At 65.3% G+C, this 18,869-nt stretch overlaps 2 protein-coding genes across 5 annotated transcripts; both read right to left on the bottom strand.

Moving 5' to 3' along the window:
• Nucleotides 1–14: 14 nt before the first annotated feature.
• Nucleotides 15–8,293, bottom strand: SCN4B (sodium voltage-gated channel beta subunit 4). 3 transcript variants are annotated; one of them, XM_068167759.1, is made up of 6 exons: nucleotides 8,205–8,285; nucleotides 7,278–7,923; nucleotides 4,177–4,318; nucleotides 3,241–3,466; nucleotides 2,485–2,614; nucleotides 15–2,357 (listed from the first exon to the last, which is right to left on the bottom strand). In XM_068167759.1, coding segments are annotated over exons 2-6 (594 nt in total). In that variant the 5' UTR covers nucleotides 7,280–7,923; nucleotides 8,205–8,285; the 3' UTR covers nucleotides 15–2,263. The 3 variants fall into 3 exon arrangements, with proteins under 3 accessions (XP_068023860.1, XP_068023861.1, XP_068023859.1); XM_068167760.1 differs by having other exon boundaries at nucleotides 4,155–4,318; XM_068167758.1 differs by lacking the exon at nucleotides 7,278–7,923 and having other exon boundaries at nucleotides 4,155–4,318; nucleotides 8,205–8,293.
• Nucleotides 8,294–13,010: 4,717 nt separating this feature from the next.
• On the bottom strand, nucleotides 13,011–18,869 carry SCN2B (sodium voltage-gated channel beta subunit 2). Of its 2 annotated transcripts, XM_068167767.1 has the most exons (5): nucleotides 18,661–18,729; nucleotides 17,029–17,177; nucleotides 15,930–16,096; nucleotides 15,393–15,603; nucleotides 13,011–15,270 (listed from the first exon to the last, which is right to left on the bottom strand). In XM_068167767.1, exons 3-5 carry the CDS (start codon nucleotides 16,077–16,079, stop codon nucleotides 15,071–15,073), a joined length of 561 nt encoding a protein of 186 aa, XP_068023868.1. In that variant the 5' UTR covers nucleotides 16,080–16,096; nucleotides 17,029–17,177; nucleotides 18,661–18,729; the 3' UTR covers nucleotides 13,011–15,070. The 2 variants fall into 2 exon arrangements, with proteins under 2 accessions (XP_068023868.1, XP_068023867.1); XM_068167766.1 differs by lacking the exon at nucleotides 17,029–17,177 and having other exon boundaries at nucleotides 18,661–18,869.

The raw sequence follows: 18,869 nt of genomic DNA on the forward strand, positions 1-18,869 counted from the left end.
CCCACCCCCTTGTGCCAGCCCCCTGCCCTCACAAGTGCGGTGCCAGCCCCCGGTGCTTGGCACAGCACCCACACACAGAGGGCCCTGGGGTCACAGCTGCAGAGGCTGCTCCTGGTGACTCCTCCCAGCAGCCTGAGGAGCAAAACATGCAGCATTGCAGATCCTGGGGTAAGTGGCCTCGTGGCCAGAGACCAGCTAAAAAAGGCCAACAGCTTAGGACAGCTACAAAGAGGCCTCTGGGAGTCCCTTCCTCCCCTCGCTGTCTGCTCCCACTGGAGGGCTCCTCCAAGGATGGGCTGGGGGGGAAGGTTCTCCTGGGGCCAGAGGGAGGTCTCACACCTTCCTGCCCGGTCTCACCACGGCCATGGCATGGTCACAGCCCCCTGCAGCTACAGAGGAGGTGCTTCAGAGTGCCCCAGGGCCTCGGAGCACTTTGCCAAGTGATGCAGGGAGCCTCACCCCTCCTGTGAGGTAGCTCAGGTTTGCTGTCCCCATGTGGCAGAGGGGGGCACAGAGACCTCAGGTGAGGGTCCCAGGGATCCTCAGAGAGGGGACCAGGATCCCAGGGACCTGGTTCCTGCTTGCCCATCTAACCAGCAGCCAAGGAAACCAGCGTGGAGCCAGGTGCCCACACCCCTCTCCTGCCCAGTGGCATGGCCCAGCTCCAGCTGGTGCCCCTGAGCCTTGGCAAGGTGCTCTCCATCCTGGGCAAGTGGGGTCTGAGCTCTCCTACCACAGCCTCCACAGAAGGCAGCACTGAATCTCACCTTGTTTTGCCTTGGCCACCAAGTCCTTGCCTACCTTCTGCTCTGGCAGCTTTGCCAGGCTGAGAGCCCCTGCAAGAGGGAGGTCAGGGCCCAGCCTGGGCTCCCAGCCTCGAGTGGGGATGGGGAGCTGCCTGTCCTGCAGCCTCACTGCCACACACTCACAGACAGAGGAGGATCAGGGAGTGAACCTCATTGTAAAGGACATCACCAACCTCAGCCACAGAGCAGCTCAGGCTCTGGGCTGCCCCAGTGCCCCCTGCAGCACCCTTCACACAGCCCTCTGGCTCTCTGTGGCACCCCTCCTCCGAGGGGCTCCAAGCACTTTCCAGACATCAGCCTCACAACCCCACTGTGAGGTAGAGCAGAATTATTATCCCCTTTTACAGAGGGGGAAACTGAGGCATGGAGAGGCAGAGCGACTTGCCCAAGGTCACCCAGCGGGCCAGTGGCAGGCCCGGGAGCAGGCTGGCACTGCCCTGGCACAGCTCCCCTCGCCAGGGCTCCCTCCCTGCATCCCAGAGGGGTGCCACCCTGCTCCTGGGGGGAGAGGGAAGCACAAGCTGCTGCTTTCCCACGGGAGCCCAAGGTTAGAGATGTTGGTGCAGCGAGCTCGGCCTTGGTGAGCTGGCACAGGCAGCAGCTCTGCTCTGAGTGCCAGGCTCTCAGAGGGGAGGAGCAGGAGCAGCAGCAGCACAAGCCCAGGGAGTACCTCCCCTGAGGGCTGGCTCGGGGGGAAAGCTCTCCCCTGTCCCTGTGCAGGGGCAAAGGGAAGGTAAAGCAGGGAGCATCACCCTGCCACAGGCCAGCAGCGATCCCGGGCCGTGCCAGCCCTGGCACGGGGGCAACTGAGGCACCTCGGGGCCAGCCCGCCCACAGGAGGCTGGCACCCAGCTCCGCTGGGACAGGGTGGCAGCCCTGACTGGCACCGACTGGCCTCGTGGTTCTCAGGGGTGCTTCAGAGGAGAGCTGAAGCCCAGCCCCGCCACAGCAGCCCTGCTCGCTGCCTTCCTCCCACGCCGTGAGGATGACAGCAAGGCAGCAGCCTCCACCTCTGCCCTGAGCTCCACTGCCCCACGACCCCCCTGCAGCAGACAGGCAGCCCCTGCCCGCCCCAGCGCAGCACCGCCAAAGCCAGACAGGGATCCCCAAGCTCCTCACAGCCTCTGACCCCCAGACCACCCCCCGGGAGCATCACACACGCGGCACAGCACCCACCTGGCTGCAGACCGGGCACCCAGCACCCTTCCTGCCCTGGCTCAGAGCGGAGCAGGCAGCTCCCCCTGCGCCAGCAGCCTCCCGGTCCGAGCCCACCGGCAGCTCCCAGTCCCCGCGGCAGCCGAAGCCTGTCCCCAGAAGCAGTGCAGGTTGCAGGCACGTGTGTCGTAGAAACATGTCTCAAGCGTTGGCAGTCCAGAAAGGAAAGGAAAGGGCAAGGTTTGTGCCCCTGCCCAGCCTCCCCCGCCGCCGGGCGGGCGCGGGCAGGGGGTGCCACTGCTTCATGCCTTCGGTGGTGCTTTTTGCTCTGCCTTGGAGCCGGCCAAGCCGTTCTCGGTGTTGTCGTTCCCCGACGAGCTCACCAGACATTCCTTCCTGGGGGAGGAGCACAGGGCCAGCTGACAGACCCCCAGCCCCCACCACCCTCCAGCCCCTCTCACCGCCGCCCCCGGCGCCGCGGGACCGCTCGCCAAAGGGTGCCGGGGCTGCCGCCCGCACTCACTTCCCATCCTGGGTCTTCTTGATGATGAAGAGCACAACCCTCTTGATGAGCATGAAGAGGATGAGGAGGCCGATGAGCCCCCCCACCACGCCCACGATGATGAGGGTCACAGTGTTGTCTGTCTCCACCACTGCGGGAGAGAAGGTGCTGAGGGGCCCCGGGAGGGGGGCAGCTGCGAGGCTCCTCCAGGAGAACAGGGACCCCCTCCACCAGCGACACAAGGCTGGGACTTGCCCTTCTAGGATGCCAACTGCCTCCAAGAACCAGAGGGAAGGGACCTCTGGAGCTCATCCAGTCCAACCCCCTGCCACAGCAGGGCACCCAGGGCAGGGCACACAGCAACACATCCGGGGGGGATTGAATGTCTCCAGAGCTGGAGACTCCACCACCTCTCTGGGCAGCCTGCCCCAGGGCTCTGCCACCCTCATGGTGCAGAAGTTCCTCCTCCTGTTTAGAAGGAACTTCCTCTGTTCAAGTTTGTGCCAATAACCTCTTGTCCTGTCCCTGGGCACCACTGAGAGGAGTCTGGCCCCATCCTCCTGACACCCCCACCCACCCTTAGATAGTTGAAAGCATTCATAAGAGCCTCCCCTCAGCCTCCTCTTCCTCAGGTTAACCATCCCCAGCCCTCAGCCTCTCCCCTCACATGAGAGCTGTTCCAGAGCCCTCAGCCCTGGGCACTCAGTTCAGGGCCACACCTGGGAGCCGAGGAGGGGTCAGTGCCTGCACCCCCAGTGCCTGTACCCCCACACTTACTCTTCTGGACCACGGTGAGGAAGATGGTGGCATTGTGCTGGGCGTTCTTCTCCTTGGGGTTCTTGACGTGGCAGGTGTACTTGCCAGCATCACTGAACTCCACACTGTTCAGCACGATGGAGATGTTGTTGTCCTTCCCCGTGGTGGAGCCCACGAACTCCACCCGTGGGTTGCTGGTCACCACCGTGGGCTCGGAGGCTTTGCTCTTGATCTTGCCTTGGTAAATCTGCAGGGGGAGGGGGGGAGGTCGGGCGTGGGCTCAGCCAGGCTCCCTACCGCCCCCAGGTGAGGGAAAGCTCCCAGGGGTCCTGCCCCAGCTCTGCACACACAGCCAAGTGTCCCAGCACACCCCAGCATGGCCATGGAAGGGCAGCTGAAGCAACGGGGCCAAGCTGCCTTGCCCTGCAGCAAGGGTGCAGACCACACAAAAGACAGAAGCACCCCAGGGCACGGAGGGTTCCCTTGCTCCAGGGCCACCCAGGGCTGGCCAGCATGCAGGGACAGACCTGCTCCAGCCCAGCCCTGCTGCTAAGGAGCTGAAGAGCAGAATATGCCCAGCAGGAAGCGAAGGGATGCAGAGCCTTTTGGATTTGAGAGCCAGGGCAGGAGGAGGAAAGGAAGCAGCTTTGGGCCCGGGTGCAGACTTGCAGCTGATCACTTTATGATCAACTTAGGCACAGAAATGAGCCTGTGGGCAGCAGGACATCCAGGCCAGCTTTGTGCCAAAGGCACAGAGGTGTCAGGGAATCCCCCTGCTTGCACAGCCCCATCCCCTGGGAGCTGGAGATGCTCAGAGGGATGGGATCTCTGTGAGAGGAGAGAGGGAACTCTCTGGGAGCCACAGTGCTGGTTCCCAGCAGGAAAACACAAAAGGACCTGCCAGGAAAACAGGCAAGGCCCAGAGAGCCACCCACCAGCTCTGTGGAGTTGAAATACCAGGTGAAGACCAGGTCCTGGAAGCCAATGCAGGTGGTGAAGGTGCAGGGCAGCAGGACATTGGAGCTGTTCAGAGCCATCACTGTGTTGGTCTTCCCCACAGACACCTCCAAGGCCAAGGCGACGGCGACGACCTGCAGACCTGGCAGGGAGAGGGGAGGAGAGTGAGGACACAGCCCCAGCATGCAGCCCAGCCTGCTCCTTCCTGGGGTGGGATGGGATGGGATGCAGCCCAGGCTGCTGCAGGGCTCTGCTGGGGCCGATGGGGCAGAGAGAAGAAGGTTCTGCATGAGGGATCATGGCCCTGGGGCACCCCCTGCCATGGGGATCCCACCCCAGGGAGCATGTTCCAGCTCCTGCTCCTGGCTCCACCAGGGACTCACAGCATCCTCATCCCCCTCACAGCCTCAGCCCAGGGAGCATGAGCTGAGCTTTGCCTCCCTCCCATGGGAGTTGGTTACCCCTTGTCCCCTCGGGCATGGCACACACCGGTGCCCAACCCCAGGACGGCTTGGCAGAGCCAAGGGACCCACTCCAGGAGGAAGGGCAGGGGCCGGCTGGCACCCACAGAGCCAGCTTGGATTCAAAGGGAGCCATAATATCACCACGGCTAAAGTATGCAAATGAAAGCCCTGATTTGCATGTTATCCACAAGGCCTTCAGCTCAGCCTTAAAGGGGGGGGTGGGAGAAAAAAGCCCAAAGCAGAGCAGAGCTCTCTGTTCTTCAAGCAGGGAGCTGGAGCACTAATTAGCACTGCTGTCCTGGACAGCTGCCACTCCACTGTCCCCCAGCCCAGCCAAGGTCCTTGAAGCCCTGTGAGGGCCTGGGAAGCAGCACCCCTCACCCTGCCTGGCAGAGAGCTCCTCTCCTGCTGTAGCTGACAGATGACCTTCAAACCACAGGAGGTGGCTCTCCTGCTCCTCTCCTCCCTGGCAGCAGGGAGGGGAGCATGGGGGAGCAGGTACAAGCCTGGTGGCAGGAGCCATGGCTGTGCCTGGGGTCCGACAGTGGGGCCTGGCAATGCACCCCAGTGCAGCAGGCTGAGCCAGCAGTGTCCACACAAACCCTCCTTGGGGGGCACAGGAATGGTTTTGCTCCAGGCCAGCCCCAGCAGCCCCACTCCCCATCACACCAGGCTGCTGCCTCCCATCATGTGGTATGGATTGGGTTGGAAGGGACCTTAAAGGTCATCCAGCTCCAGCCCCCCTGCCAGGGGCAGGGACACCTCCCACCAGCCCAGGTTGCTCAGAGCCACATCCAGCCTGGCCCTGAACACCTCCAGGGAGGAGGCAGCCACAGCCTGTGCCTGGGCAGCCTGTGCCAGAGTCTCCCCAGCCTCACTGGAAAGAATTTCTTCCTCATCTCCAGCCTCAATCTGCCCTCCTCAAGCTTCAATCCATTCCCCCTCATCCTATCACAACAAACCCAGGACAGGACACAACCCAGCCAAGCACTCTGTCCCCTGTCCCCCCACCAAGGGGACCCAGCACTCCCTCCACAGCTTTGCTCTGGCAGCCCAAAGAGAGGGGGCACAGCTCTCCCACACAGCTTCAAACTCCTTGCCCTGGGCTCTCCTCTGGCTGCAGCCTCCTCAGCTGCTGATTTATTCTCCCACTCAAGCCGGCGCTAACAGCTCCCCAGGCACGTCGCAGCCCAAGCCAAGCCCAGAGCCCTGCATCCTGGGCTTCGGGCCCTGCTGCAGTGCTGCATCGCAGGCACTGCAGGGAAGGAGTTATTTAACTTCACAAAGAAGCTCTTCCCATTTGCCTGAGAGGCTTGAGCTAACGTCACGGGAGCAGGTCCCCGCCAGATGGAGGTCTCCTGCTGCAGTTTGTCAGGCTCGGAGGCTGGCCCCGGCGAGGCTTACAAAGGGAACTTCACACGGGCAGGAGCGCCCCGGGGGGATCGTGCTGCTACCCGGAGTAAGCAGAGGGCTGCCTGGCCCTGCAGGTATGGCTGAGTGGGCAGGGAGCTGCAAGGGGAGAGCCGCTGCCAGCAGGGACCATCCCCTGCAGTCTGTGACACTCCTGATCCTGTCTGCCACCACGAGCAGCTCAGGAACGTAGCCTGGCTTGAACGTGGGGGGTGGGCGGGGGCTGAGCTCGCTCCTGCCGGGCTGTGGGCTCAGGAAGGCAGAACTGCTGTGTCAGCACTAAATAAAGCACACAAACCACGCTGGCAGCTGACTGCCTGAACCTGCCACACCAGCTGCCAACGACACTTATCCAGATGCCCAAACCTGCCTCACTTTGCACCCCCCAGGGCCTCAACCTCCAGGGCGTGGGGCAAGCCCCTCTGGGGGCTTCAGGCACAAGGTTACCCCAAGGGACTGGGAAGGGCATCTGGGAGCAGCCACTCCTGCTGCTGCCAGAGCCTTGGCTGTCTGCTCCTTGCTCTTGCAGAGAGTGAGCTCCTCGAGGAGGGGTCCCAGAGCCAGGCAGCTCAACGTGCAGCAGTGCTGCATCTGCAGCCCAGGACCCAAGCCCAGCCCAAGCAGCAAGAGACCCCCAGGCCAGCCCAGAGCAAGCCTTTCCCCCGTGGGGTGCTGGCAGCCCCCTGCTTTTGCTGCAGCCCGTCAGGAAGGCAGCCTGGGAACCTGGGTGCTAATGGAAAGGGTGCACAGGATAGACCCCAAGAGCCACAGGGCACCTCCACCACCTGCGAGGAAGCTTCTCTGTACAAACTCTCATTGCCCAGAAACACCACCACGACCTCCTGGCACAGCCAGCCAGCCATGCCTGGCAGAGTGGGCAGGAGGAGCCCCCTGGCCATCCTGGGACACATGGGCCTCACCCCTCCTGTGGGTACCGATGGCAGAAGGTGTGTGGCAGCTCCTGGGTGCTGCCAGGAGCCCAGTGCCACTCCCTGGACAGCACAGCATGCCTGGAAGATGCAGAGACCTGCCCCAGCACTTTCCCACCTCCAGGCTCCCAAGCCCTGCCTCAGCGACCTGTGGGACCAGGTTCCCAACTCCACAGCCTGCACCCCAGACCCGCAGTGCCCCTGGGGCTCTCCTACCACCCCAGTGCCAGCCCCATGCCACAGGTAGCCCACGCTGCATCGTTCTGCACCCAGATCCTGCAGGGAGCCAGGTACTTACATGTCTTCTCGTGTCTCCAGCTCCCTTAAAACACACTTAAGAACTATGCCCTCTAAAGCACGTCCCGGGGGGAGCTTCCTCACAGCCAGAGCTGCAGAGGCAGCAGGTTCCAGGCTCGCCGTGCCCGCTGGCACAGGAACGACCAACACGAGCAGGAAGGAGTGCGGCAGGTGCGTGAGGGCTGATGCAGGTGGTTGGAAGCAGCTCCAGGCGTGGCAGGAGGGACGGGCTGGCCGCAAGCCCCTTCCTCCACCCTGCAGCTCGGGGGGGAGTCTCAGGCAGGGCCGGGCACGGGGCTGGGCATCATGCTGCAAGCAGCAGCCCCGCAGCGAGGGCTCGTCCCCGGGGAGAAGCGCATGCGATGGTTGCCGGACGGAACGAGCCGTAAGGAGGACGACCTGTGGGTGCCGGCGGCCGCGCCGAAGCCGTGCATGGCTGCCCCACGCCTGCTCCCCGCTTCCCCTGCGCGGGCAGCCGAGGGCCCCGCTCGCAGCGCCGGGCAAAGCGGGGGTGCAGCCGCAGCAGCGCTCCCGGAGGGCAGCTCGGGCGACGGCAGAACCGCTGCGGGCAGGGCAGGGGCTGGAGAGCGCTTCGGAGTCCGCTCGAAGTCACCTTGGACAAGTCACTTATCCTCAGTGCTTCGGGGCTGCAGAGCAGAGAGAGCCTCATCAGCGCCGGGAGCCCCCCCCGCCCCGAGCGCTGCCCGGGGCCGCCGCGGTGCGGGGTGCGGAGCAGCCGAGCGCCAAGCGGGGGTCACCGCGCCTCGGGGCGGGGGGCTACTGGAAGCCGGGGGCGGCCCCACGACCACCCCGCACACCGGGCTGCCGGGAGAGCCGGGGGTGGGCAGCAGGCCGGCGGCGGTGCCCGGGGCAGAGCGGGTCCCCGGTGCCCCCCCGGCTGTCCGGTGCCTCCCACCGCGCCCCTTACCCAGCAGCGCGGCCAGCAGGCGCGGAGCGGGGCGGCGACGGGCGGGGGGCGAGCCCGGGGCCATGGCTGCGCTGCGGGGCGCTGCGGGGCGCTGCGGTCCGCTCCGCTCCGTGCTGGCCCGCAGCCGCCCGGCTCTGGCCGCCCCCGCCGAGGGCGAGCAGAGCCGGGCGGGGCCGTGCCGGGCGGGGCCGCGCTGAGCCCTCCCCCGCGCTGCTCCGCGCATTCCCGCACCTCCCTCCCTCCCTCCAGCCCCCGGGGGTGCCCCTTTTTCTCTCTCCACACGGCGGAGGTGCTGGGCTGGGGGCCACAGGGTGGGCTGGGGGAGCACAGGTTGGTGACTTCCCTAAGGACAACTGCAGGGGCTGGAGCTGGGGATCAGATTCTGCTCAGTGTAGCTGAGCAGGGTGATCCCCCGGGGCTCCCTGCCCCCTCCCAGCACCTCCCTGTCCCCTCCCACCCCCCAGCAGAGAGCTGTGCAGATGGGCAGGGGGGCACGGGGCACGGCTCTAATGGGCAAGGCTGCAGCAGGCTGCACCTGGCGCCAATGGCAGCTCTGAAATCGGATTTTGCTCACCGTGAGATGGTTCTGGGACAGCTGGCTGCACACAAGTTCACATCTCGGCAACCTTTTCCCCACCAGCACATCCATTAGCCCCGACCTCAGCAGACCACAGCCCAGGGGCTGGGTGGTAGGGGCCCTCCTAATGGAGGCCTCTGGTGATGTGGTGGCCAAAGATAGAGCTGTGCCCTTGTGCCCAGCTCCATTAGGCTGCCAGCCCCCGGTGCTGAGCAGCAGCTTGCTGGAGGTGACGCATCCCCAGCAGGGGCTGGGTGGGATGGGGGAGGGGATGATGACCTGCTCGTGGGGCAGGAGCAGCACTGAGCCTTCCTCCGGGCTGGCACAAGGCACAGGTCCCAGCACAGCTCCTGCCAGCAGCCAGAGGAGGCTGCACCTCCCTTGCTGGTACAGAGCTACAGCACCACCTTCCCGACCAGGGCTGCTGCTTCTCGGCTGTGAGAGCAGCTAATCCACAGGGATTTTGTGTCCGGGGTGCCTCTGCCTGCCAGCTCCAGGGCACCTTGAGGCACTCCTCACCCCCACTCCAGGGCACCTTGAGACACTCCTCGCCCCCACTCCAGCTCCCTTTGCAGCTTGCTTGCCTTCTCACCTGGCCAGAAGTGTGAAGCAGGAGGAAAGATGGAGAGCAGGAGGCTTTGCAGGGCACGGGGACATCCCAGGGGATCCTGAGAAGATGCCAGCAGTGCCTGTGGGCTGTGGAATTTGGGCTGCAGAGCTGGCAGCAGAGACAGGAAAAGTACAGGCGGAGCAGGCTGGGCAGCGCTGGCAGCCGGTGCTGCAGGAGCAGCCGGGGAGAGTATTGCTGATGCAGCAGGAGGTGTCTGGGGGGAGCAGCTGTGATGGATACGGCTGGGGGATGGACACCGCCAGGTAATGGATACAGAAAGGTGATGGACACGGCTCGGTGATGGACACGGCCAGGTGATGGTTACAGCTGGGTGAGCAGAGCTGCAGGCGCTGGCGGCCAGGCAGGAGGTGTGCTGAGGCAGGAGGAGGAGCGCTGCCTCTGCTGGAGCCTTGCTAATTGTGTGGGGGTGGCACACCTCTGAGTTGCAGCTCAGCGGAGAGGTCCGGAGGGGGGGAGGGAGGGACGCCTGCCAGCCCTGCAAGGCAGCGTGGTGGCTGCTAGGGCCGCGGTCACAGGGGCTGAAGTGAGGGGGCAGCTGAGGTCGAGTCTGGACCCTCCAGCATCCAGCAAGCAGGACCAGAGGGACCTGCAACAGTGGCACCCATGCCCTGCTGCGGGGAAAAGCCATCACGTGTGGACTCCTTCCTGGGATGCTCAGGTGTCTGCCAACTTTGCTTCCGAGCAGGTGAGTAAAGTTGGGGGCAGCCACTCTCTCCCCCTGCTGAGCATCCCCGCAGAGGCTGTGCTGCCTGCTCCTGCTGCCCCCCACTCCCCCCCGGGCCAGCCCTGCCCTCCTGGCCCTGCTGCCCCGGGGCTCGGAACGGGGGCTGCCTGTCCCGGGGACCTGATGGAGCTGTCACACTTGGCAGCTCTGCCTGGTCTCGGCTGACTGAACTGGTGAGACATCTGCTGCTGCTCTGCTCTCCCATAGCCCAGCCTGGGTGAGCTGTGTGTGCCCTGGCAAGGGAAGGGCACCCTCGGCAGCTGGCCTCGGGCTTTCGGCGTGGTGCTGCGATGCCCAGCATGGCACCCGGGATTGTGTGGCTCAGCGGAAACTCCTTCTGCTGAGCCCAGCACAAGGCTGCTGTGTCTGGTTTCAGGCAAGGTGAGCACCCTCTGCTCGGGCATTGTCACCTCCCAGGGGACAGGAAGAAGGGCTCAGCTGCGCTGCCAGCTGGCCTGGAGCCTGCCAAGAGGGTCACAGTGGCTGCCAGACCCCTGTGTAGCCCTCAGCTGGCACTTACAGAGCTGGGAGGGTTAAAGTGCCAGGCTGCCCCCAAGGAGGGCTCCTGCTCCCCCCTCCACGTGGGGATGGAGCCAGCAGGGCAGGGCTGAGCAGAGCAGTTGGGCTGCAGGCTCCCAGCTCAGTGCAGCAGGCGCAGTGCCGGCCCCGGCTGCCCTGGAGCATCCTGCTGGGTGCAGCCCCAGCCCCACCGCCAGCAGCAAGGGGAGGACAGCCCTGGCCCCCTTCCACAGCTCCCAGAGCCAGGGGACGCTGGGCTACCTGGCCAGGAGCAGGCAGAGCCCCCCTGCCGATGGAGGAGGTGGCAACACTAGAACAGAGCTTCCCATCAGCACCTTTTATTTACTGCAAGGTCCTCTGGCTGTGACCTTTAAAAGACAATTGGCCTGGCAGCCCGGGAGCTGGCAGCCCGGGAGCTGGCAGCGGGGAGGAGAGGCTCACAGTGAGCAGGCACTGCAGGACCATCCCAGCTGGGCCAGGCTGGGAGCTGAGCGAGGGGTCCCGGGCACACAGACTGCGGGTGAGTGCTTGGCTGCCTTTGTCATTCCCAGCCCTGCCTTGCCTGCAGCTCTCCCTCGGAGCTTTCTCCTCTCGCTGCCTCCTTCTCCCTGCGCTGAGCTGTCCTGACCGCTGCTGCTTCGGCTCCCCCCAGGCAGAGCTGTCTGTCCCCCGGGCTCAGCAGCTTCCTCCACTCCTTTCAAGTGCCCTTTAATACAAGCAGGGCAAGGGGAGCGGCATCCCCAGGCAGCCACTGCAGAGGCATCTGCGAGAAGCACTCAGGCAGCCACCCTGTGCCTCAGGAGAAAGTTTCTTCCCGAGCTGGCACTGCCCGAGGCCACCTCCACCAGACGTTCCCCAGCTCTGCTTTTCCAGCGCTGCCCTTCTCACCCCTCAGCAACCAGAGTTCGCTGCCCCCTTTCCAGCCCCACGAGGAGGGCGGCCAGGCTGCAGTGGCATCGTGGGGACAGCAGCTCTGGGCTCCCTCCAAGGCTCTCTGCACAGCACGGAGCAGAGGTGCCCGCCGTGCCCTGCCCTGCTCGCTCCATCTTCAGTGCCTCCCTTCCCACCTGGCCCGAGCAGACGGAACGCTCTGTCCCCTGCTCGGGGGCATCCGTGAAGCCCTGGCACTGGGCGGGGGGAGGGGTTGCAGCCACTGCCCCCGGTCCCTTGCAGCGCTGGAAACTCACCCTTGAGTCCCGCGGGCTCTCCTCTGGCATCCCACCGTGCCAGCCTTCCTCCCGAGCTTCTTGCCAGTCACTCTCCCAGAGGTGTCCCCAAACTGCCAACCCGAGGGTCCCCAACCCCTTCGCCTAGGGCTGTCCTTGCCCCTCCTTCGGGGTGGGTGGGCAGAGCCGTGTGCCCCCTTCCTGAGAGCTGCTCCTCTGCAGCGGCGAAGCTGTGCCCTGCCGGGGGCCAGGGCTGACTGCAGCCTGGCTGGGCTGTGCCCCCAGCAGCCACCCAGCGCCGCTGGGCTGTGTCAGCAGAGGGCATGGGAGGTGATCTGGGTGCCTGCTCTGCAGAGTTAGCCCCACAGGCAGACAGCGAGGTGTGCAGGGCACCGTGCCCGGGCCGGGCACTGCTGCCGCCGCTCAGTGTCACCCTGCTGCTGGGAGCAGCACAACCACAGGACGCCAGGCTGGAAGGGACCCCAAGGACCAACCGGCTGAGCGAGGTGAGGTCACTGGCAGCGGGCAGGGGCAGGCAGCAGCAGCCCAGGAAGGTGGCAGGGGTAGGGGAGATGTGCCTGCCTGTGTGAGGGCTTGGGAGGTGTGGGCAGTCAGGAGCCCAAACTGAAGGGCAGCTGGCAGAGGCATGAGTGAGGAGGGCGGCTGGCAGAGCTCCCCTCGACCCCTGTCTCCGTGGTGGGTAACTGATGGATGTGCCAATCAACTGTGCCCCAGCTGTGCCCTGCTGCTCCGGCGCCTCGGCGCAGCACTGCTGGCTTGCTAAGGTGGAGAGCAGCCTGGTTAGGGGTGCCCATCACCTGCCACATGCCCTGGGCTCTGCTGGTGCCCACTAAGCCTTACCTGCCATGCCCCAAGCAGCTGCTGCAGCCAGTTCCCTCCAGAGCAGAGATGGAGGGGTTCAGCCCCCCTGAAACCTCAGTGCAGGGAGAGTCAGGCAGCACCAGGAGCTCTCACACCCAGCACTGCTCTGCCTGCTGCTGGCTCTGTGGCAGCTCCTGGGGGCCGAGCCGTGGAAGCCCAGGCTGCCCAGGCCTCCCTTGGCACCCAGAGCAAACCTGGGGCCGCAGTGGGTGCCAGCTCTGGGCACGCAGGAGCCTTGCTGCCCCCCTTGGGGGGCAGAGCAGGGGGAAGGGACCCTCCTTTTGCCCCTCCTGCAGCACAAAAGCACCGAGTGCAGAGTTTTGTGTTTGGTGGTTGTCTTGTTGAGCTGTACAAAGAGCAATACAAACATCCTGCCCGGGGCAGAGTGTTGGGCAAAGCGAGGTGCCCAGGGGGCGCAGCCCGAAGCCAGAGTCAGACCCGAGCAGACTCCTGGGGGTAGCTCTGTATTTGCAGGCTCTGCTGGGTACAGCTCTGTACAGAGGCATTGGCAAGTTGCAATCCAAGGACAGTGCATGAGAGAAATGAAAGGCAGATGCAGGGCTGGGCACGGGCAGCAGCCTCTGGCCGCGGAGGCGCCAGCCCAGCCCCTGCGGAGCCGCGCAGGGCTCAGCTTCGAGCAGCAGACGGTCCCGGGGAGCCTGCCTTGCGGCCAGCTCCCTCTTGGCACTGACTGGGGAAAGCCATCCGTGGGGGTGTGGGGGGTGTGCAGGGGGGCAGGCAGCCTCTGCCCGGCCCTCCCCGGGCAGCAGAGCCCGCGGGAGAGGGGGCAGTGCCCGGCAGACGTGGCACATTCCTGCGGCAGACGGGAAGGGGCGCGGCGCAGAGCCCAGCGAGGTGGAGCAGGGCGCAGAGGGCAGCGGGGGCTGGGCACAAGGCGCTGGGGCAGAGCAGGGAGTGCACGGCCGTCCCTCCATCCCCGGGGCCTGATGGCACCACCCGTGGCACCGCTGGGATGAAGGTCTCCCTTCTCCCTGGCAGTGCTGCTCGTGGGTGACACAGGGCACCCCCAGCAGGTGGTGTCCCCTGGGGCTCCTTGTGCTGCCCCACATCCCACCTGCCACGGGGGAAGAACAGCCCAGGCACGGCCTGACAGGGGGCACTGCCCTGGCTCATTTTCCCTGTCTGCCCCACAAGAGGCTCCAGGGTGAGCCCCTGGCATGCTCCAGCCAGCACAGCTCGGCTGCCAGGTCTGGCACAGGAGGCAAAGGGGCTTGCCCAGGGGCAGGCAGGACCACCAAGTGCCAGCCCTGGGGCTCACTGCATCCCCCTGCACTGCAGCGTGGTGGGACCAGCTGGGGTCACTGCCTGCTCACACCTGCACCCCATGAGCTGCCCAGGCCCCTGCTCACCAGGAACTGGGGCAGGGCAGGGGCTGGGGCAGGGCAGGGGCTGGGGTGGCTGGGCAGGCTGGCAGTGCGTTGCATGGCAGTTACAGACTGAGCAGTGCTCTGCAGGGAGGCTGGAGGGGGCAGGCTTGGCAGAGGTGACAAAGCTGCCTCTGGACCCTCAGCTGTGCCCAGTTCTTCTCAGCTAGTGCCCAAGACCTCCTCTTGCTCCCAGCAGCTCTTTGTCCCTAGCAGCTGCACCCCAACCCCACTGCCTGGGATTGGCACAGCAGAACGTTTCCCATTTCCCACCACCCTCCCCAAGAGGGTAAACCAGCACAGAAAAAAGTCAGCCCAGCACCTTTGGCTGAAGTGCTCAGGCCCAAAACCAGCCCAAGAGGCAGAAGGGCTACATCCATCACGGCCCAGGAGCCCCCAGCAGCTCCAGCACCCAGCCAAGCTCAGAGCCAGCACACATGGACTGGTGGCCACCAGCTGGCCAGCGGCTCCCGAGCTGGCTGGGACAGTCCCTGAGGAACATGAGCTTCTTGTCACAGCACCCTCAGCACTGGCACACAGGATGGGCAAGGAGGAGGCAGGGCAGCTCTTGGGGGTTCCCTGGGGATGGGTACAGCAGCACCCACGCTCTGGGCACAGCAGGAACACCTCGGGGCTGAGACGTGGCCCCCAGGGCAGAAGCCGCTGGCCCCTGGCTCTCTTTGTCTAGCGGGGGCAGGGTGCGGGCACCTGGGCACGGGGCTGCCTGGCCCCACTGGGACAAACTGGTCCCAGCTCAGCCTCGAGGGGCAGCCTCGATGCGTTTCAGCCACCCTTGCCCGGCCCTGCCGGCTGCGGCCAGGCTCCGGGGGCCACCTTCTCTCCGTGCCCTGCTCTGGGTGGGTTGGGTACTTGGATGGAAGGAGGAATGCTCTGGGGAGACAGAAATCCTTGCTCTGGGAAGCACATCGAGGGGGTCACGCTGTACAGGGGTGAAGAGGGAGGAGCAGCCAAGGGGGGGTTGTTACTTGGTGCCCTCGTCTGGGTTGCCTTCACCATCTGTCTTCCCTTCCTCCTCTGTCTTCTGGTCGTCGGTGTTCAGCCTCTGCTGCTTTTTCCGGCGCACACATTTCACCACCATCAGCACCAGGATCACCACGGCCAAGAAGCCCCCCACAGAGGCACCCACGATGACAGCCACCGTCGAGTCGTGCTTCGGGGGCTCTGGGGAGACAGGGCAGGGGGCTCAGGACGCGCAGACCTCGCCTGGGACGGGCGCCAGGAGGGGGCAGGGTGAAGGAGCAGCGAGCCGGAGGGGCGCCGGGCAGCGGGGCGCCAGCGCCTACCTTTGGTGAGCACTTTGAGGCTGATGCTGGCGTGGCCCCGCTGCCGGTCGGGGGGGTTCAGGACGTAGCAGTTGTAGGTGCCCTCGTCCTCCAGCTGCACGTTCTTGAGGGTGAAGGAGACGTCGTACTTGGTGGGGTTGCCGGTGAACTCCACCCGGTTCCCGAAGCGGTCCAGCTGCTTGTTCATGATCTTCGTCCGGAACTGCAGGAACTGGGCAGCCCCCGTGGCACAGGAGGTGAGACGCTGCTTGGCACCCCACCTGCTGCCCCCACCAGGCAACCCCACCCCTGCCCCCCCCCTCCCCTGCACGTCCTGCCCTGGGCACATGCCCACGCTGCACGCTCACCCCTGAGCTGGCCAGCACCCGCCCGGCTCCGCCAGTGGCGCGGCGCCTGCTTGGCTCTGGCCACCAGCAGCACCCAGGGACAGGGTCTCCCCTCCCCACCCGGGCCTGCCACGTGGGGGCAGCTGGCTCTGTATGCACACAGGCTGGTCCTAGGGCCCCTGAGCAGACCCCCAGCCCTGGAGAGACTCACCAGCTCCTCCGAGCAGTTGGAGCACTCCTGGTAAGTCCAGTTGAGGGAGAACTGCTTGTTCTCCACCTTGTAGCAGGAGTTGAAGGTGCAGGAGAGCTTCACAGAGGAGCCATTGAGGGCATTGATGGTGGCAGGAGCCATGACCTCCATGCCCAGTCCCGTGGGTGCTGCCGCAGGCACAGAGAGCGAGAGCAGAGATGTAGGTGATGAGAGGGGGCACAGGCAGCCATGCTGCTGGGCTGTGCCCACCTGCCCGTCCCACCCTGCGCCTGGCTGGCAGCACAGACCTCACCTTCAGGCCTAGGATTGCCTTCAGGGCACAGACCACGCTGTGGCCAGCCAGGCCCAGGGTTCCCCTGCACAGCAGGGACAGGAGATGAGGAGGGAGAAGCCACATCCCTTGGCCCTGCTCTGCAAGGGCTGATGACCCCTCTCTGTGCCACACCTGCCCTGATTGTGCCCTGATGAGCTCTGCTGCCTGCCCTGGAGGAAGCTTTCCTGCTGCTTTCCTGGCTGCAGCATCAGCAGGCAGGGCTCAGTGCCACATCCAGGCAGGAGCCGATGCCTGCGCTCAGCAGATTCTTCTCTTGGCACCACAGCAGCAAATGGGGGCAGCCTGGTGGCTGCAGGGGGAATGCAGAGGCTCCCCCCTCCCCGTGCTGCTCACAGAAGCATTCCCTGGCTGGGAATCACCAGGTCAAGATCTCAGCCACCACGGTGGGGACAAGGCCAGTCCCTGCACCCTGACCTTGCTGTGGCAGAGAACAAAAGGTTGTTACCCAGTGCAGCTCGCAGGGCAGGAGGGCTCACCCAGGGCAGGGGCAGGGAGGAGGGGTCTGCACCCTGCTCCCCTTCCCTGCACCTCCCCTAGTCTGCTGGCACCCAAACCCAGCACCTGCATGTTCTGCCCAGCCTGTACAGGGGGGTGTGCACACCCAGCCAGGCTCCTGTGCAGCCAACAAGCTGCACCCTCGAAGGCTGAGCCCCAGGAAGCAGAGGGATGAGCCCTGGGAGGGTGCTGGGAAGGACGAGGGGGGCTGTGGCACCCCACAGGGCTGGGACAGTGACCCTGCCAGCAGGTGCTTTCCCATCACCTCACCTCTCCCCTTTGGCTGCTGCTCTTTGCTCTCAAACCTTCTTCCTGAGGTGCTCCTGAGTCCAGCCCTGTGGCCAAGCTGGATGCATGTCAAGGCTGCTCCGCTGGCTAATCCGCTCCGTCTGCAAGCAGGGCAGGAAAGGGGCCAGGCTCTGCAGCCAGGGAACAGAGGCTTTTCCAAGCTGCAGACAGGGCTGCTTTGACCCCACAGCATCCTGCAGCCAGCTCTCTGGAGGCAGAAGTGCCCACCAGGCCTGGCCAAGCCCCTGGAGATGGCTCCCTGCTCGTGAGCAGCCGTGGTGAGCACTCAGTGCAGGGTGCTGGGAGCCAGGGCTGGGGAGAGCTGGTGCCTGGGTACAAGTTGCAGCATCCAAGGAGGGATGAAGTGTCCAGGCCTAAGCCAGTGTCCCAGCCTTGCTGCCCCATCACAGCCCACCCCCTTAGATGCCTCCAAGAGAACCTTGTAGGGGCAAGACCCTGCCTGTCCCCAAAGGCCCTTTCACAGGCCCGGCTGGAGGGGTCCCTTGCACAGAGGCACTGCCCTTGCACTGCGCCCTGTGTGCCTGCAGTCGGGTGGCATCGCCTTGTGCTGTGTCCTTGGGGTGCCCCAGGGCTCTGGAGAGGGCTGAGGTGCCACCAAGGGACTCTCTCGGGCTCTGCAGCAACCATGGGGCAGCCCTGGCCAGGGCAGGAGCAGGGCACAGCAGAGGGTCCTCACGGGCAGCCAGCACACATGCTCTGGCAGCTCCTACTCTGCCACAGCCACCCAGCGCTGGGGGAGGGGGGGGGACAACAGAGGTGGGGAAAGAAACCCCTAAAATCCCTGGGACAGAGTGTCCAGGCTGTGCCCTTGGGTGCTGAGCAGGCTCCCAAGCACTCTGTCACCCTACACCCAGGGCTGGTGGGGGGAGGTAAAGTTACCCACAGCCTCCAAAGCCCTGAGCTTTGCCTCCTCCCTTCCTCAGCCTCTCTCCTACAGCAGGAGCAGCCCGGCAGGAGCTGCAGGACGGTGCGAGGAGCCCTGCAGGGAGCTGCTGCCTTCCCTCAGCCCGATCAATACAGCCCCAGTCCTGCTGACACCACGCTGCCGGCCGCGGGGCAGGAGCACAGAGACCACACATCCCCCACGCCCCATGCGGCACCCCCGGCCCCTCGCCGGCCACCCCCAGCAGCCAGCCGCAAGCCAAGGGACCCCCGCAAGGCACACGCAGCCCACCGGCCGCTGCCATCCCCCAGCGAGGCAAAGCCACAACTGCCACCCCCCCCGCCCTGTGCCCACTGCAGCCCCGCCTGGCATGCAAAGAGCCCAGCGCCGAGCCAAGCCCTCCAGCAAGCAGCGCACGGCGGTTAGAAGGGAAGATGCGGTGGCACCGTACCCCCCGCCCTGCCCAAAAGGAGGTCACCCCCGGCTGGCAGGCTGCCGCAGGGCACCTTGCGGACCACCTCCGTCCCCAGCCCTGCGGCACAGCGGCGCTCGCCGCTCCCCCGGGGGCGGGAGGGGGCTCCTCGGGGCTGGCGTGTGGGGAACGGCGGAGGGCGGGAGGGGACCTGCTGGCCAGACAGGCTGCTTCTGGCCAGCCCGGGTGCTGGTCCCTGGCAGCCTGGTGCATGCAAGGGGTCAAGTTTGACACTTACCCAGCGAGAGGAGCAAGCTGAGGCCAGTGAGGAACAAGGTGGGCTGCGGGAGCCAGGCTTCCGGGCTCATTTTGAAGGATATTGTTTAGTGTATGGAGAAGGACCTGGTGTTGGTGTGGATTTTGGTGGTGGGTGGGTGGGTTTTTCGAACGCCCGGGTTATGTGCAGGTGACATAAAACATTAGAGCTGCTTTATTCCCCAGCCCAAT

Source organism: Melanerpes formicivorus, unplaced genomic scaffold (assembly GCF_026170545.1).
Source record: "Melanerpes formicivorus ecotype bairdi unplaced genomic scaffold, bMelFor1.0.p_v2 SCAF_123, whole genome shotgun sequence".
Lineage (NCBI taxonomy): Eukaryota > Metazoa > Chordata > Aves > Piciformes > Picidae > Melanerpes > Melanerpes formicivorus.

Bases quoted from the DNA above. Each gene is read 5' to 3' on its own strand.
- SCN4B (XM_068167758.1), bottom strand. From the start codon at position 8,268: ATGGCCCCGGGCTCGCCCCCCGCCCGTCGCCGCCCCGCTCCGCGCCTG. The intron at 2,615-3,240 runs GTAAGTGTGGGG...TCTCTCCCGCAG, and splicing joins CCTCACCGTGGTCCAGAAGA to TGGTGGAGACAGACAACACT. The intron at 2,358-2,484 runs GTGAGTGCGGGC...CTCCTCCCCCAG, and splicing joins AAGAAGACCCAGGATGGGAA to GAAGGAATGTCTGGTGAGCT.
- SCN2B (XM_068167766.1), bottom strand. From the start codon at position 18,730: ATGAGCCCGGAAGCCTGGCTCCCGCAGCCCACCTTGTTCCTCACTGGC. The intron at 16,097-18,660 runs GTAAGTGTCAAA...TGCCTGCGGCAG, and splicing joins CAGCTTGCTCCTCTCGCTGG to CACCCACGGGACTGGGCATG. The intron at 15,271-15,392 runs GTAGGCGCTGGC...CTGTCTCCCCAG, and splicing joins CCTCAAAGTGCTCACCAAAG to AGCCCCCGAAGCACGACTCG.